Source organism: Pleurodeles waltl, chromosome 4_2 (assembly GCF_031143425.1).
Source record: "Pleurodeles waltl isolate 20211129_DDA chromosome 4_2, aPleWal1.hap1.20221129, whole genome shotgun sequence".
In the NCBI taxonomy this organism is placed as follows: Eukaryota; Metazoa; Chordata; class Amphibia; order Caudata; family Salamandridae; genus Pleurodeles; species Pleurodeles waltl.
Window position 1 is genome coordinate 877789602 of NC_090443.1, and position 18257 is coordinate 877807858.

Sequence of the window (18257 nt, forward strand, 5' to 3'; positions counted from 1 at the left end):
TACCAGATGTGAACTACATAGCTATTTACCCTAAATAATTTGCACAATAACAATAAACTGTCTTGATGAAGCACATTCATGTATCATGAACTAAAAAAGCGCAGAAGCTGTCAAATAAAAATACATGATCTCAGGAATCATATAAAGAAATATCTGCAGCTAAGAAAATAACTGTGGTGGAAATCTACAAAGAAGATGCAATATGAAAAAAATTAATTGGGATAATTAGAATGGCCACACTACCAAACAATTATGACTACTTAGCAGAAAACATCGGTTTCGATTTATAGCATTCAAATGTTACTAAGGTGCAGCAAATAAGAAGTATTACTTAAAACATTTTCAGGCCTTTTATTATTAATGAGCTTTGATTCCAGCACTGCGTGCTCTCCATTCTAAAGATAACAACATTTAGGAGTTGGCACATACATTACTTTGAAATCCCTTATTTACTAACCAAATTGGATTACCAGTCAGGTAATGTCTTTCTATTTTATTCCCAGGGCTTACAAGACAAACAAGACTTACCTTCATCAAAGATGGGTCTTTTTCACCCAGGCAGAAAAACACACAAGAACCAGTCTGTTCTTCATACTGGAACATTCCAAACTAAACAAAACTTGCATTACATTTTGATGTTAGAAAGCTGGAGAAATTACTCTGTAAGATCTACTTTGCTTCCTGTTTCTTTGGTATTTTTCCTTATGTTCTATTTTTGTTCTATTTTTTTCAGTGAAATCACTCAGTGACTTATATGACAACTGTGAAAGTTGAAATGTACACAGACTAGATCAAGAGACTGGTGCAAGACAATGGAAAATTAGGATCATAAAACTTAATTTAAATAATTTGAAAATACATTACAGGGGTCCATGAAGAGGCTAGGTTATGCTGAAAAAGCTCAATATATTTCATTGAAAGTGCCCAACTGCCTGGGTTACATTTTCATATTGGAAAGCTGTTTCTTTCTAAAATCTTGAAAGTGTTGTCCCATGTGTGCAAAACTTAAAAAGCAAAAGTGTTCATTTGCTAAACAATGAAAAGCGTTTTTCCTGTGTCAGAGGTTTTATTCACTTGTGCAACTTTGCCTCTGCATCAATATTGACGTTCACATAGTGATCATTTCACATAAAACATTCCAACTACAATGTCGTAAATTGTAACACTGACTATCTCCCAGATATTTCCTTATGCCACAATTGATTATTTTTCATGTTGCAACTTTTTAGTGGAAGGTCTTCCATGGCGCGTAATATGTTTTTCTAAACTGTCCAAAATAGATATAACTATTCGTTGAACATCAGGATCAGTATGCGGATTTTCCTTAATTCGATAGAGGTGGTGCAATCCTTCTTCTTCAATTAACATACTGCAATATCTGGTCGCTGAAAGGAAAGGACAAGAGGCTGGTTATAATTTGCATCACTAATAGTCAAACTTATGTCTCCAATAATAAAATATGCAGAAACTTTTTTAAATTATACTTGCGTGGAACTCTATGTTTCTTCAAATTATTTCAGAATACAATATGAGGATTATTGTCAACTGTTAAAAGTACAGTAACCCAAAAAATAATAATAATACAAACACTGTGTAACTGCCGACATAACACTTCCATACTAACTGAAATTAGTAAACAGAAAAGCGCAACTTTTGTAGTGAGGATCACTCTTCAGAGCTGTTTCCCACGAGATCATGGTACAGGTGCAGGGCCAGTCTCTTCAGTGGATTATTTTTTTAGAACGTGGCCAACATTTTCGCAGATTGTGTGACCCTGGTCAAGATACTGAAGTTAGTTAATCATAGGATGAGCATGTGCAACCTATATTTAGATCAGCATAAGTATGATATTTGGAAGCTGCTATGCTTAGAGAAAGCATTAATCAATATTTCGGAATGTAAAGGGGGTTTGAAACAGTAGTTACAAAATGTAAATAAAACCGGGAAAGAATTCGGAGAGCCTTACTGGTAGAACGAGTCCCAAATAAACAGCCGACATGTAACAGCCAAGTGCCTGGGAGGGAAGGTAGGAAAACAAGGAGATCTGGCTTCCTCTAGAATGGCATGGTACTTTAAAGTGAAGTGCTGACCCTAAAACCACACTTCAAACAAAGGTAGGTCAACACAGAACCAAGGCCACTTGCTACATGATGACCATCTGCAATGCTTACAAAACGAGCAGGAAACCTGTAAGGGTAACTAAGCACGGAGTGAACATTAACTCAGTACCTCCCTCACACCTCCTCCAAGAAGGTACACAGCCATTAAAAGCGTCAAGGATAACTCCGATTAAATCCAACCTTTAAACTGACAACAATCCCCTTTCAGACATCCCTACTCCTTTGCCCGACCACGGACCGCCAAACATGCTGCCTTCACCACCCCCGCTGCCTACTACTATGGACTTATTGCAAGCTACTCCACACCTATTCCTTGTCGGTACAATTTTACAATGATTTCACCTCACCTTGGATAGTGAAGGAAATATCCGGGGAAGACCTGATCCCTGGCCGTATGAGAAGGAAAAGGTGCCTGTACACACAGTGGGGCTGGGTATAATAGGCAGCATCACAGAGCAGACTCTGCTGTTTTAAATACTAACCTACTAATCTGACAGGAAGGTGCACATTATCTGTTGGGAGAGGGTGACTATTCTGTGGAGAAGTGGTAGGTGGTACTGAGAGGATGATATAGGTAATAGTGGCTTCCTTTCCCAGCTATCATGTGCTTTGTTGTAGAGGCGAAAGTGGAGTTTGAGCACATGATCTCAACAGCATAAAATAAGTTGCAAACTACCAAGGGTATAAGGAGGAAGAAGTAAAACCAAGTTCTTCACGTTTGGGCAAACAGCATTTCTTTCAGTTGAAAATTGTAGTGTTTTGCCGGGCGTTCCCCTCAAACTGGGCCATAAAGCATCCTTCAGGGCATATTATTATTCAAAATGAAAACAAGATGAGGAAAAGAAGCAGAAACTAGGTCTGGTGCTAGCAACTGCTGAATAGCAATAAATTGTTTAAGTTCAAAAGAACCAGGCATTGTTTTCTAGTAGAAAGATTTGGAAGAGTGGACAGAAACAGAGATATTTATATTAGAAAAAATCGGAAGAGTTTATAGGCCATATGAAGATCCTGCAAACCTTAAACTTATCTATATAAGCTCTGATGTAGCCTCTGGATTACATGCCGCCCTTAGACTTTGCATTAATTTTGCAATTTAGCACAGATAGCCCTTGAAGCTAATGTGTAATTAAGAATACATGGCATACATCAGTACTGGTTAGTGTAGATTACAACCGTCACAATGAAAAGTCAAGACAACAGTAGGCTCCTCTACCACGGGCATATTTGATACTTCCACAATAAGTGCAGTTTGTCTATAGCTCATTTGTCCAGACTGAACTGATAGTGTATAGCTCAGGGCTGTAGAATTCCTATAGCCCAGGACATATTGTTTAGGGTCAAAGGCAACAACTTTCATGTTCATTTTGTCCCTGGGAGAAGTGGGCCTAGCCCCCTGCAGCACAAACCCTTTGCGGGCAGTTTACAGTACCACATTATGGATCAGGGAAGGGCATTGTCTGCAGTTAAGGTAACATTTGTGTCCATATGTTAATGCTGTTTGAACATGTATTTATGGTTCATTAATGTCTAGTATTAGGGCAAGCACTTTAGGCAAATGTAAGCTCGGAATGCAATACTGACTGGTTTCAGTATAAAAATGTGTAAATACATTTTCAAAGTTTAACAATATGCAGCTATGCCTATGGAAAATGCTCTTAGTATGCCCTCTGGTTTGATGCAAATATTTGCAGAAGCTTGAAACAAAGATTTGTGATTCTTTGCTCTCTGAATAAAATGTTCACAAATAATATAGGTAGGGAAAAACATTTTGCTAAACTACTCTGAAATGTAGGTAAAATGTGTTGATGCATACTGGTGTTTCCAAGAAAATATTCAAAATAGAAAAATCAGTGTAACCAGTTCCAGCAAGATTATGGTAAACATGAAGGTAAACAAGCATTGGCAAAGCCAATAGGTCTGACATTGATGGTCAGCTTTTTGGTTGTGTCAACAAATGTCTTGTTTTAGCATGGTTTTTGTAAAACGTTATTGTTGTGGGAGCTGCTGGTCCCTCATAACAAACATTGGCAAAAAGCAAAAATATTTTTTGTCTCAAAAAACACACCTTGCCAGTCTAGTTCAGTGCATTGAGCAAAACTATTTAATGTGCAAATATGCTTCTTGTGAAACAGTGATAGATAGAGAGAGAGCTAGAATTTTTAATACACACAAAAGGTCTTGGGTAACCAATTAGGGGCCCAATTCTTAAAGAAAATCACAAAAGTGCACACATAGTATATGTCCTTGCATTAGTGAAGATTTACGCCTTTCATTAATTCACAATAATTTACAGCAGTAGGCCAGGAAATTGTACTCCTGAAAAATATTTGGGAACTGTAATTTAGCACAAGCAATTATGCATGTGTAGGTTTGCTCATGCGAAATTCTGTTGAGCGTTTACAAGTTTACTTTCCGTCCAACCATTTTTTCCCAACCCTGGAGGAAGTTTTTTTCTGCCGTTGTCAGGAGTAAATTTCCAACCATTCTCTGTATGGGAAAAGATTAGAGAACAGCTGGTGAAAACCCCTAAAACATGAAAGTAAGTAGGTTTGCACACACTCAAAGGGGCATTTCAACCCTATAACTATTGCTTACCGCTATCTCCAGCCTCAGGATGTAGATCTGCTGAAAGGTGCCATAATAAGGAAAATGCTAGGATTCACACCCTACTATAGTATGAGCTATGGCATAAGAGTCTTATAAGAGCTCTTATATAATGAGATTGCAGCCATAATTTGTCGCCGCAATACATGGCGCAAAGGGACAAGTAGAATTTCGAAGCAATCTGTTCCATGAACAAGTAGATATTTTGTAAATTCAACACCCCTGATAACTGTTTTACTTCAACATGTTTTCATCAATAATTGAATTGAAAACAATTTAAACACTATTTTATAACAATGAACATTGCTAAAGTCAGCATGTCTTCACCCACTCCTAATTGAATTCCATTTGACCATCGATCCATAGTCTAAGGAAGGCTCCAAAGACATAGAAAGGGAAGGAGGACAGAGGACAGTATAGGCGAATCATTTGGAGACAGGATACAGATGAAAGAGTAAATCTAAAGAAAGTCATGAAATGTATATATCAACAACACATCTCCCTTCCTAGGGAAGTAAGGAACTTTCTTAAATGCAGAACACCACCATAGTCCAGTGAAGTGAGACTATCCAATCACAGTCTCTGTGCCTTAGAGGACGGCTTTGAACTCCCTTGGAAGTGTGAATTCACATCATCAATGCTGGACTTGGTGTATGGAAAGCCTGTCCAAATGTATCATGTTTGCCCATTTTCTAACACAATAACATTATATTTCACTCATGCTATTCTCAAAGAGCGTGATAACAAACTGCCTTCATTCCCCTTGAAGATACTGCCTCTGGATCAGAACCCAATACACCAATTCTGCTCTTTAACTCCATGCACCAAATCTCTTCTTGGTGTGAAATGACATTACCAACTACCTCCCCTCTCAACCCATACAAACTATAAACCACAAAGCAAGATGGGTGGAAATGTAGTTCTTGGCTGTCTACAGGAGTGAAACAAAAGGAGACACTCAAGTTATTCTGTTTGGGGAAATGCAGTAAGACTACAACATACCATGGAGGGCTTTTTACATTGGAAAATCTGTCACACAATCCCTCTGAATACACTCCTTGATCACGGACACCCTTTCTGCAAGGCGTTTTGCTCTGGAACAAAGCACGGGAATATTTTGATGTGAGCCAGACACCTTAAATAAGATTTATTTAATATAATCCAAGGACGAGGAATAGCACCTCCTGTAAATAATTAAGATCTCAGGTATGCCCACATCAATGGAGTCTTTCAGAAAGGTAAGGAGCCACGTGTGACACTCTGTACAATCCGAGTTACAATCCACATACAGCATTAATCAACAAACAGTCTAATCTATTTTCTGTGGAGTCAAGCATGGCTCAATGCTTCAATTATGTTGTATGACAATTAAATTATGGTTTGAGAGGATTTTCAAAATGGCAAAGGAGGACTTCCCTTATTAACTTGGTTCTGTCATTAGTCACACAACTGTGACAAAGTTTCACCTTTTGTTCTACCAAGAAGTCCAACCCTGGCCACCAATACTGATCTTGTATGTTACTTTTTGCCATACTCCTCAAATATATATATATATACTTTCTCTGAAAATGTTTGTTTTTCTGTGGTGCTTACTTAGGTACACTTGTATTTCCATCTCTAGCATAGTTTTAGAACATTACCATTTTGGCAAAAGATAAAGACTGGGTGAATGTAAGGAAGACTACATAACTGCTCTAAAAAAATTAGCAACTTAATGCAAGTTCGGCACTTCTCTTAAAGTGAAGTTGAGAGATCAGTTAATGTGAGAATGAAGCTAGACAAGACGTTTGGCTATAAGATGATCCAATATAAGGTCTGTTATAAATATTGCTATCTAAGTGAAACATTCATTAGCTTGCAAGGATGAACTGAAAAGGAATGACTGGGCTTAAACATCAATTAGTAAGTTAGGACTTTCTCCGAAAGAACTTGAGCAGAACACTGTTACAGGTGCAGTGTTTGTGCCTTATGGTCAATTAGCACAAAAATGTCCACCTGTGGGAATGTTTTTCAAGCAACAAATGTCTCTTTGCTGTGTGCTGTCAAGTTTATAAGGGGGTGGCTGAAACCTGTGAAATTTTCAATGAAGGGCAGATAATGTGTTAAGAATATATTCTTTTGGTCTCTGAGGCTAATTCCAGGGGGCATCCCAAAGAAGTTAAGACCAATAACACACAGATTGAAATGTTGGTGGTTCAGGTGCATGGCGATAATTAAGAAACGGATATCCGAGAATGGCCCGGGGCCCATGCCCCCAAGACATCAATCCCCAATTATGTCTTTTATAGTACATATTCATTTAATTTGTGTAAACTATAGATATATGTTCTTAGAGTTTGTCATTCATAGGATTTCAAAATTGCTCAAATCCATAATTTTCCACACAACTCCAGTACCTTCTTGATTTGTTTCAGACTTTCTTAATCATTAAAATATTTCTTTTTTGACAGTCTTTAGAAACGTAATCTGCAAGATTATTCCAAACAGCTAACATCTGGTCACCCGCTTCCTCTGGGCTCTCAAACTATATTTCTTTGTATTACTTTGTGTTATTTTAATGGTCAGCATTCAGCCCTCGTGCTTTGTTTTCTGGCTTGTCAATCCTTTCACTCTTGCTTCTGCATTGTGAGTTCAAAGCACTTTCCAGCAAATATAGGATCCTTTTGCCATATTCTAAAGTTGCATTTTCAGCATCAAAGATTTCAACAGCCTGCAACCTTTACTCAATCTGGTTGATAAGTACCTGCCCCCCATTAATCTCTGGTGAGGTGTTCAATCAAAACATTTGGGAAAAGTTCATTTGAATGAACATGATGTAGCTCCAGGAGCTATGGTGGCAAGACCATTGACCCTAGAGGTTACTTTGAAACAGACATAACATTCAGAGTGTAGATGGCAAGATGAAAGGTGTATGTTTCTGTGAATAGGGGTGGTGTTCCTTGCTGACTTCACCAAATCGCTCTGAATGTTTTACTTGACCCCCAGTGCTGTTCCCTTTGTCAGGCTAAGAAGTAACACAGACTTGAACACAGGAGGAGTTAATATATAGTTTGTCTGACACTGAATCCATTCCAGGGTCACAGGTACAATGATAAAGTGTTCTTGGATACTTTAGAGTCTCTATGTGTGGGATGTACTCTGCATAAAACTGAAAACGTTTTTTAGCCTTTTACTCCAATTGGTAGAACGCGAGGAATGTTTCTGTGGCAGGGACTCTGCACATGTCAAACTGAATAGGTTATGTGGGTCAATGGCGTTATTGAAGCAGTGCAAGGAAACAAATGGGTTGCTCCAGTAGTAAAGTGCACAGGCAGTCTGGTAAGAGTCACTATGTGTATGCCTCAGAGGCCTTAAGCCATGTGTTGCAGTTGATCTTTCTCACTTTACCAACATCTGAGATGGTCTCCAAAGTTTTTATCATGCTTGATCTTACCTCTGTATATCATCAAATCAAATGTCAAGACTATTCCAAAAACCTTATTATACTGATTGCATTTTTGTCATGTGTCGCTTTATCAGAATGCGGTTTGATCTTGGGTCGGCAGCTTAAAGAATGAGTCATGTTTGTGGGGATTTGGAAGGGATTATGTTCTTCCAAGATGACATTCTGATTTATACTGGGAATTCTGAAACCCATCACCACAGGGTGAGAACGATTTTGGGAAGACTCAAAATATTCTACTTTTATTTTGATTATTTTGTGGGCTGATCCTCCGGTTTTAGCAGTAAAGAACCGAACAAGCCAACTGTTAACCAGCTCGAGAGAAAATTGAGAGTATCGGAGTGCCACTGGGAGCAACAGTGCAGAAACCAAAGCACATCAGCACTGCTTTTATTTTAATTACACCATTGGGTGGGTGTACCTTGTTCATTTGAGTGAAGAGTGAAAAAAAGCCAACAATGACGATTACTCTAAGAAGGATAGCGAAGCAGCTGTGTGAGCATGGGATCTGCTGTTAGGAACACTGCCTGAATCAGGCCCGTCAATGGTAAAATGATGACAGAAGTGGTGAAGAAACTCTCCGTGATGACTGTTATCCAATGCTAACACCACAGCTAAAGTCACTGCCTAAGGAGAGGTGCAGGGAAGAATGCCAAATCACACCAGAATACTATCAAACAATGTGAGCACCAGGTGTCTCACTGACAGACGCACACTTTGAAGCACACAATTCAGAAGAGTGCACGTAAATAAAGACGCTCAGAACAGCTTTCACCAGCAATGTGAAGTGGTAGGTTGCGGTACCTTGGGTATAAACTGTGTCCACAGAGGTGGACATTTTGTCAGGGGAATATGAAGGATCCTCTCAGAACTAACAGCAGCAACAATCTGAGGTGATGTCCACAGTCACCCCCAATACAGCAATGATCATCCTCGTCATCCAGTGATGTGCTCTCCAATGTATAAGTGGAAAATGATTGAGGTTTTATAAAGTAAGATTTGTTTCATTGTAATTAACATGATCAAAGGTGTCCGTGTATCTTCACCCTCTCTTAACTGAATTTCATTTGAGCACTGTTCAACATCCTTGGGAAGGTTCCACAGAGATACTGAAACTAGGGGGGAGTGGGAGAACAGCAAGGGTAAAACATTTTGAGGAGCTGACTGTAGATGAAAGAGTAAACCTAAACACAGACATAAAATACCTACATAATAAAAAGCTAAGCAAACAGACTTGAAGATATTCTAAAAGTGCATAATGAAAATGTTTCCCACTTCAGAAGTTAAAAATCAGTCAGTGTGCATTTATGTTTGACGCACAACATACATTTCAAAAGATGATGGAAAAGACAAATACTTACAATTTTTGCTGCACACGTGCTGCAAGGCCCAGACTGCCCACAGTTGGACACCCGGAGTACTGAAGCAGCCAAGTAGTGGGAAAAATGGATTAAAGGACCTAAAATGAAGAACATTTTGCATACATTTTCATATTTGCAGATAAGACCTCAGTTATTGTATGTGTAGCATACCTTACTATAATTATTAGATATCAAAGTGCTACTAATGTCACTTCACTTAGCTGCAGTTTTTGACCTCTTTGCTTACCAATTACTTTATAACTGACTGGCAGGGCTTCCTAGGGTTTAGACAGTAATGATTAGAAAGTGCCATTGCACAATAACACAATAAAACATGTTTGTGAAGGAAATGACCTTATAAGGTATTATTTTAATACAGCATCACACCAAGGCTTAAATTTTACTTTTAGCACGCAAGTGAAAAAAAACAAAAGACGATTACAACGAATATGTCCACCACAGTCAGAATTAATCTTAAAACTACATAACGATCTTTTCTTTGTGTGGTAATAAGCATTACTAAAGATAACATGTTTTATTTGACTGATTTACTAAACTCTTCTAATACAGCCATTCTCAAAATCATTATGAAATAATTAATCAAATAGTGCAAATGATGTAACGTTTGACCTTCTAAGTATTATTCTAATAAAAAAATCGGATTTTTCGAATGCTGATACATCGCCAAAGTAGTTGAGCACCAAAACCCAATATCTTAGTGGACAGGCCAATTACAAGAAAAGGCCCTTTTATATCTAAGCAGGTGAGTTACCACAAACAAAGCTCAGGCAGTATCACATTTCAAATGTGTCCCAGATAAATAAGACAGTGAAACAAGCTGCACCGAATACAAGAACCTTTTCAATCCAGATTAGTAGACAGTAGAAGATTTGTGTTGTGTAATGCTCCCTAGGTCGTCTTGTGATCCCATTCTGGCCTGAAAGTGAGCAAAAGATTAGATGCTTGAAGGAAAGGCAAAAGGAATGCTGAAGTATAGAGGTCCAGATATTTAAACTAGCAGGCCTGGATAGTAAACTATAAATTGTGCACGTCATCAATAAGCCGTCATCAAGGACTGTATATAGCCCTGAAGAGCTCATATGGAATACCGAGTAGATCTCTTGCCCTTTCATGATGCTGTAGCTGCTTTCAAGGGTCATTTCTACGAGATTTGGCCATAAGAGGGTATGTGACCTGACAGCCAGAGCTGCCAACTTTGGAACCAGGTTTCAAGTCTCCGCATCTGCTCAACATCCTTTGATTCTGGGGATGTCGCATTATTTCCTATGCCTAAAAAAATAAAAATCTCACCCTGTGTAATGAAATCTGGTGCTCATGAAAAGCACTCTTATGACCTTGGGCTGAGTTTGCGCTACACAACTGCAGTAAAAAAAATTGTTGTGCTCTCTGGAACCAGGAAACCGGGGTATTACCTCATGTTCATGAGGTCCTGTCAGGAATAGTAAATTGTGGTCATGTTGTCTAACTGGAAGTATTGCTCCAAATAAGATACTCACGGACCAGGATTCTTGCCGAATGGGCTTTCACCTGGGACAGAAAAGGAAGGTTGGCATTCTCACAGTCCTGGACCATTTGCAGACATTTCACTGCAAGGCAAACATCAACGTACTCTCAAGGTCTGTGTTTGCCCTGTGGTGACTGATCTCTTTCCAACCCTGCTGACGGGTATTTCACTGTGTACATCTGCAGCTTATTTAATTAGACACTGCAGTACAGGGACCAAAAATGGCTGTCAGCAAGGATAATGCAGAACAAATCCTGCATAATGCATTGGACTTGATGGGAATGCAGTTGTAGTTATCCTCTTAGATCACTCCACCTCATGACACCATGCGGTTTAATGACAGAGACTAATGAAGAAAGGCTTAGCTGCACAGTATATAAATGTCTCAATCATTTACCTTGAAAAGAAGTGAGCGAAAAGATCTGCAAGGAAATAAGTCAGGGATTCATTTGGATTTTCTGCAAGGGCTTCTCCTTGCCATCTACACATTTTAACATTTAAGTCCAACCTGTACCCGATCTCATTATTCTATTTAGAAAGTTGTGTCCTATCCATTGGTAGATGGCCTCCACACATCTCCCAATTTTAGGGCAGAGGCAGAAGCACTATGAGCTCCATATCATAGGCACAGGTGTTGTGGCTAACTCTTGGTTCCATAAGCTTGAGCTCTTGAGGAAAATGTTCTCATTCCATCCCAACACCAATTTGGCATCTACTGTTGCAGTTTCCGTTCTCTGCTAAATTGACAACAGCAGCCACCTGTACCTGGATCAGTCTTTATTGATAGTCCCATAATGGAAGCATACGTTTGTGGGCAGGATGGTCTGTAACTTACATAAATGTGATCACGTTGCGGAGACACACATCAGTACTGGCTGTAGATCAAAAGGGCCCATTTCGAATCCCTGCAGATCCTCCCACAGGATCTTCTACATAAGTTAAACCTTTTCACATTTTCCAGTCATACCTCCTACCCCCCATTTTGCTATAAAAACGGTGTCTAGTGTTTAATCTATGGGTCATGAGGGCCTGTGCAGGAAGGCTTTCCTTTTGACTCATGGCCACCCAAGCAGGGCCGGCTTTAGCGCTAGTGGCACCCTGTGTAATGGTCTTTTTTGGCACACCACACCCCATGACCACCTCCTCGGATTCACTCACTACCACCTGGCAAATGTGCCCCTCACCTCTCACATATATTTCATTTGTTTTAAAGCGCTTATAAAGGCTGGCTTTACTAACCCACTCAGCTATCCAGATAAAATATATTTCCTTTCTTTGCATTAGGCATATTAACCCTCTACGATACTGCCGCTGGACAAAACTCCCATCTCTCTCCCTAGCAGGAACATTACTCACAAGAGGTACCTTGACATTTTGATTGTTTCATGAAGGCTGGATGCACAAGGAACTTTTTAGCAGGTGCTTTTAAATCACAAGTTTTTAAGTCATTGCTAAACGCAGAGCCCCCCTAAGGTCAGCACCTGGTGCGGTCGCACCACTCGTGCCGTCCTAAAGCCAGCCCTTCACCCAAGCTTTGGAACAAACTGTTCGTCGACCATATGTCCTTTAGAAGGGCCTTAAAAACATTTGCTTCTTCAGTTCTTTTCGTAGTGTAATGCAGCTACCTTTTGGTCTCCATGCCACAAAGCCCTTAAGGTTGGCATGCACATTAGAAATAAAATAATTTATGCAAAAGCGACATATAAATACGTTTTGTAAAAGTGGAAAGCTGAAACATCAGGAAGTTTTGACTGACAGTAATTATTTCCTAAATACCATAAATAAACCATCATCTACACTTATTTGGAGAAGGAACTGGTTAGCCAGCCCCTATTACATGAGAATGCAGACATCTGGTGCCTCCCTTGTGGGGTTAATTTAGCACTTTGTTTGGGCACACTCACTTCAGCTCTGGGCCTGCGCCCTTTTACCTAGTTCATTTCATTTATTCCTTTTTATTATTTGAGCATGACTTCATATTAGCAGAGATGTCTTACTATTTTTATCAGCTGGCATTCCACAGAGAATGTATTAGTTCTTTTGTACGACATTTCATCTTGTCCTCTGCCCAAGGCTGTACATCATATTTACTGAATACTGCCTGTCTATGAGTGCAATGTCAACCTTATACAGAAAAGGCGCATTGCCATGTCAGGGCAGTTCTCAGAACAACACGTTCTGTTAAAAAACATGCTGCCCCAAGCCAGGTTAGAGGGGACATTCCAGCCAGCCAGCTCCCGCTGTACAATGTTGTTGCAGCTCTGCTGAACATGGCCTTGTTGCTCCATCCACTTGGGAGAACTGCCAGCAGACCAACAGACAAGACCCTCATTATTTAGTCTGGGGATGGGGCTTTCTTGCAGAGACTAGCATGGGCAGATTAGGGCTAACATTGCTGCTGCTCTCCTGTAGATTTTTAGGTGTGCAGGTAGGGATTTAAATTCATTAGTGTGACAGGATATTGTGACTTTTTATCTGTTTCACGTTCCTGGTCACAATAATGATTGTGCTGTGTTTCCTAATAATCCCAAGTCATGCCTTTCTACATGGAACGCAGTTGCTTCAATAAATGCATTGAACCAAATCCTGCTTCTGTTTGTCTGAAACTTTTGTGACTGAGAGAAAGGGGTAAGATCTGTTCTACCACAACTTCCTTGAGGAGTCCGAGTGTCATGCATTAGGCTGCCTCAAGTCACCTTTACTTTTGGGTTTGGGAGTGGAGATCCTAGCTAGCTGAAAGGGTTAGGCTGACATCTACCAGATGGTGTGGGATAGCCACAGTCCCCCACCTGCAGTGGTGCTGCCGCCCGAACCAGCAGTCTCGTCTCCATGACGAGAGTCCTACAACATGGGGCCACCAACTTTGGTTAGGTACTAATTTTATGGATCTCCCGAGTATCTCTGTCTCCTTATGTGCTAAAGACATCAACTTATAGGGAGACTTCTGTGGTAGTAGGGCAATATCCTCCTCAGATCAATATCAGGTACCTATTGTAGACCATAGGTTGTTCAAAATTGAACCTTAAAAAAGGATTTCCCCACATTTGGTGTTTCAATCTCTGACCTGACCGTTTTTAAATATGGCAGTCCCTCAATGGGAGCAATCGCAGCAAACATGAGACTCCCTCTTACAATACATTTAATAAATAATAGCCTCACTGAAGAGGGAGGAGAAGTTATGTTCGTAGTTGAGGCACACAAAGCATGCATAAGTGAAATTTTCTATTCTTGGGTCACTTGTCCAGTAGCAGATGACAAACACACACACATTTCACCATTACACAATAGTAAATACACCTGCACGATACAGACCACATGCATATTTAAAAACAACACTAGCTTTAAAAGACCACCAATTTTTATTGTTGACGCTGTTAGAAATGGGGTTGCTGGTTGGCTAGGTTATGCACCTAAGCCAGGCAGAACCCATCACTCTAGTCAGGGCGAGAGAGTTACACACCCAAGATAACCCCGGCTCATCCCCTTGGTAGCTTGGCATGAGCAGTCATGCTTATCCCAGGGGCAATGTGTAAAGCGTTTGCACAACACACTTGACACAATGAATACACTACAAAGGAAACATAACAAGTTAAATAAAAATAAACTGTATTGCATAAAACATGATTAGACCAAACACAACATGTATCAGTTACACCCTGCTACATAAGCAGTTGTCAGAACATTACACAGGTTATTAGTACTCTGCGAAAATAAGCAGTAGCCAGATAAATATATAGGTTACTGGTATTCTGCAACACAAACAGTAGTCAGGTCATCAGTATCACCAAAAACGCACATCCTAATAAACACGTCATCATTAATGCTACAATAGGGCATGGCATTATATACACTCCACCCCCCTGCATAGAAAGTAGACCCTGAATACCTGGGTGTCACCCCAACATGGCAAGGACCACCTGCAACATGCGTCAGATCACAGAAGTATGCAGCCTACAAAGGGGACAGAAATACACTTGTGGAAGGCAGGTCCTAATATAATTACCAGCCCCACCTTCAACCCAAAGGTTGCAGCACTTCTGATAGGAATGATACAGTAAATGAAAATCCTCAACATAAGTCTCCTGCGTATCTACTGTATCAGGGCAGTAACTAACACAGCCCACAGTCCTCCCAGGAGCTCCTGCGCTCCTTCTAGATCAGGGACGTTAATTTCCACAACAAAAATAAAATATAAAACCTGAAATGGATCGGGGACCTCAGTCAAGGGTCGCCACCCCATCCTAGTTACTGTATCATCGGGAGGGGGAGAGGGGCAACCCTCTGCCTCCTCGGGAGGCCTGTTAATGCCCTGTAAGGAGGTTCTCCCCTCCGCCTCCTTAAGGGAGGTTGCAATTGGTCCCCGCATTTCAACAGGTGCCATAGCTGTAGGGAGGGGTGGTTCCAGCTGGCTCCATTTCCCCCACACCCAAGAAGGAAAAGAAATCACACAACAGCCGCCAGGGTGCATACAGCACGGCTGTGCTCTGCCCCCAAGCACTGCTTCCCTGGATCAGCACATCAGGAACCCTCCAGGGCCTCCTGGGCTATCACCTCTCTCCCCAGGGCAGGCTCCGGTGTCAGCCACTGGGTTGCGGATGTGGATCCACAAAAGACGGTGCTTGCCAGTGCCATGGGGGAACTGCAGGGGAGGAGGGGGGGCGAGCTTCGGTTAGGCTAGCACAGCAGTTAGCAGATCTGCTCTAGTCCTCCAGCATGGGGGAAGGCATAATTAAGATGCCACAAGAGCTTTGATGCGCCACCAGAACCCACAGCAGTTAGAGCGCTCCTCTTCTCTGTCGATCACAAGTGCCCGGCCCTGCACTCTGGTGATGGAATGGAGCACTCTCCATGCTCTAGAGCGATTGAGCACAGTGCTCCCCTCGATCTGGGAGAACAAATGATAAAGCGACCTCCCTGCACCAAGTAACATTCAGTAAAGAGAACTGTAGCGCTCTTCAGGTGCTAGACTTGTGGTGAGACCAGGAACAAAAACCAGTGCCCTCCACGCACCCGGATTCCTGGGAGAAACACTGGGGCTCACAGGACCAGGCAAGCCCACACCCTAATGGCAGGTAGGGGGCGGTTCCTCCTGGCAGTCCAGCAGTGCCAGGGAAGTCTGGGTCAGAGAATACTGGTAGCAGGGAAACAAGCAGAAGAACAAACTTGATGAGTCCTTTGTGCCACCCAGCAGACAGCAGGGTAACAAACAGAAGAGCAGTACAGATGAGTCCTTTGCCGTGCAGTAGTCCTTCTGACAGAGGTTCTGTCCCAGTTCCAAAATTCCTCTTAAAATGTGGAGGACAATCCCCTGCACTTATACACATTTTGAGCAGGCTCCATAAAGGGGGAGAAGGGTTTCCAACCAGCACCAACTGGTTACAGGAGTGCTTCCTTTCTCCTCCAGCACTGGCCCCAGACATCACAAGGGGTGTAAATTAGCTGTTGGTGTGAGGCCAGAGGACAGCCTTCACAGAGGCAGGTGTGACCCTGGGTATAGAGGTACCACTGTACAAGGGATTTACAGCTAAATTAAATGTGCCAATTAGGTGTAAGCCATTCATACCAAGTTTAGAAGGGAGGGCACATGCACTTTAGCACTGATCAGCAGTGGTAAAGTGCCCAGAGTCTTAACGTAAACAAAAAGGGTCAGAAATAAAATAGGAGGAGGAAGTCAAAAAGTTTGAAGATGACTCTGTAAAAAGGGCCAGGTCCAACAGGCAACAAAACCTTAGACTAGGTACTATAAGTAATGAAGGTCCTAATGGCAAGAATTGGCCACATATACACCACACCCTAATGTAGGAAACTTACAAGTAGTGGACGTATGCCACTTACAATCATTTAGTAGTAATATACAGATGGTTAATACAATTTGTAACACAAACCTTAAACACTTGCCCAGCAAGGGCTCCTCCAGCGCAACCAGATTTGGCTACAACAGTAAATCCTACAACTGTGCATTCAGTAATGGGCAAGGTGCCCGCCAAACGTGAAGGAATTACGTTTTGGCTAGCACAAAAAATAAGGGTTTTGGAAGCAGTGTTCCTCCATAGAGGACACCAGGGGAACCAAAGAATTCTAGAAATTTGCTTGCCACTTGGGATGGTTCCCAATAGTGGACAATTTAGCCACCTGGGGTGCAGTTTTTGCTGCACTCTACACTACCACACACGCTACACCAACACTTGCGAATCCTCCAAAAGTGTTAAAGCAGATTCAAGATGAAAACAGGGATACCCCGGCCCTGGACATGGGAATGGGAATGCAATTAATGGGTAATTTTGCCACAGTATCCTCAAAAATATTAGTTAATCCTAAAAGGGAAGCAGTAGAATTGGCAGTACACCAGCAGCTAAAGGATGTTCTGGCAGAGAACCAAGAATGTGAGCTGCCAAAAATGATTGCCGAAACCCATACCAGTATAGGTCGTGATAGTCTTGCAGCCAGACCAGGTAACCCACAACTACAAGGGAAATACAATAAGGATTCTACCAAACAAGCACATGAGGGTTCTAAAAAAATGCTAGGGTACACAAAAGCCTAATAAAGATAATAAAAAAGGAAGAGGAGAATATCTGGGACCTCTGAGAAACACTACAACCTTAGAAAGGAAAATTGTACTTACCAGTAGACATCTGTCCGCGGTATGTAGTGCTATAGAGTCACATGCTGTGCATAGGCTCTCCATCTAATGTTGGCTTCGGAGTGGTACAACTCCTCTCACTGATAGTGCTCATTTGCCTTGAACCCTTTGTTAGATTAGCAGGCGGGAGAGTGAAGTAGTTTGGAAAGAGAAAGATGGCCATGCAGAGTGTGAGAGTGTGTGTGTACACACTGCATGTACCACTCCGAACCCAACATTAGATGGAAAGCCTATGCACAGCATGTGAATCTATAGCACTACATGTATTGAAAATGTCACTTACCCAGTGTACATCTGTTCGTGGCATGAGTCGCTGCAGATTCACATGCTTTGCACATCCCGCCATCTAGTGTTGGGCTCGGAGTGTTACAAGTTGTTTTTCTTCGAAGAAGTCTTTTCGAGTCACGAGATCGAGGGACTCCTCCCATTTCGGCTCCATTGCGCATGGGCGTCGACTCCATCTTAGATTGTTTTCCCCGCAGAGGGTGAGGTGGGAGTTGTGTATTATAGTAATAGTGCCCATGCAATGGAGTGAATATGTATGTACATAATGTAGTTTAAA

At 41.4% G+C, this 18257-nt stretch overlaps 1 protein-coding gene across 2 annotated transcripts in view; it reads right to left on the minus strand.

The window, feature by feature from the left end:
• Nucleotides 1-331: 331 nt before the first annotated feature.
• The window catches only part of ZYG11B (zyg-11 family member B, cell cycle regulator), a 197410-nt gene continuing 179484 nt past the window's right edge, over nt 332-18257 (minus strand). For both annotated transcript variants that reach the window (XM_069232657.1, XM_069232656.1), the window contains 2 exons: nt 9528-9625; nt 332-1385 (listed from right to left, as the gene is read on the minus strand). In XM_069232657.1, the coding sequence (XP_069088758.1) occupies nt 1204-1385; nt 9528-9625 (280 nt within the window). In that variant the 3' untranslated portion in view covers nt 332-1203. The remainder of the gene's footprint in view (nt 1386-9527; nt 9626-18257) is intronic.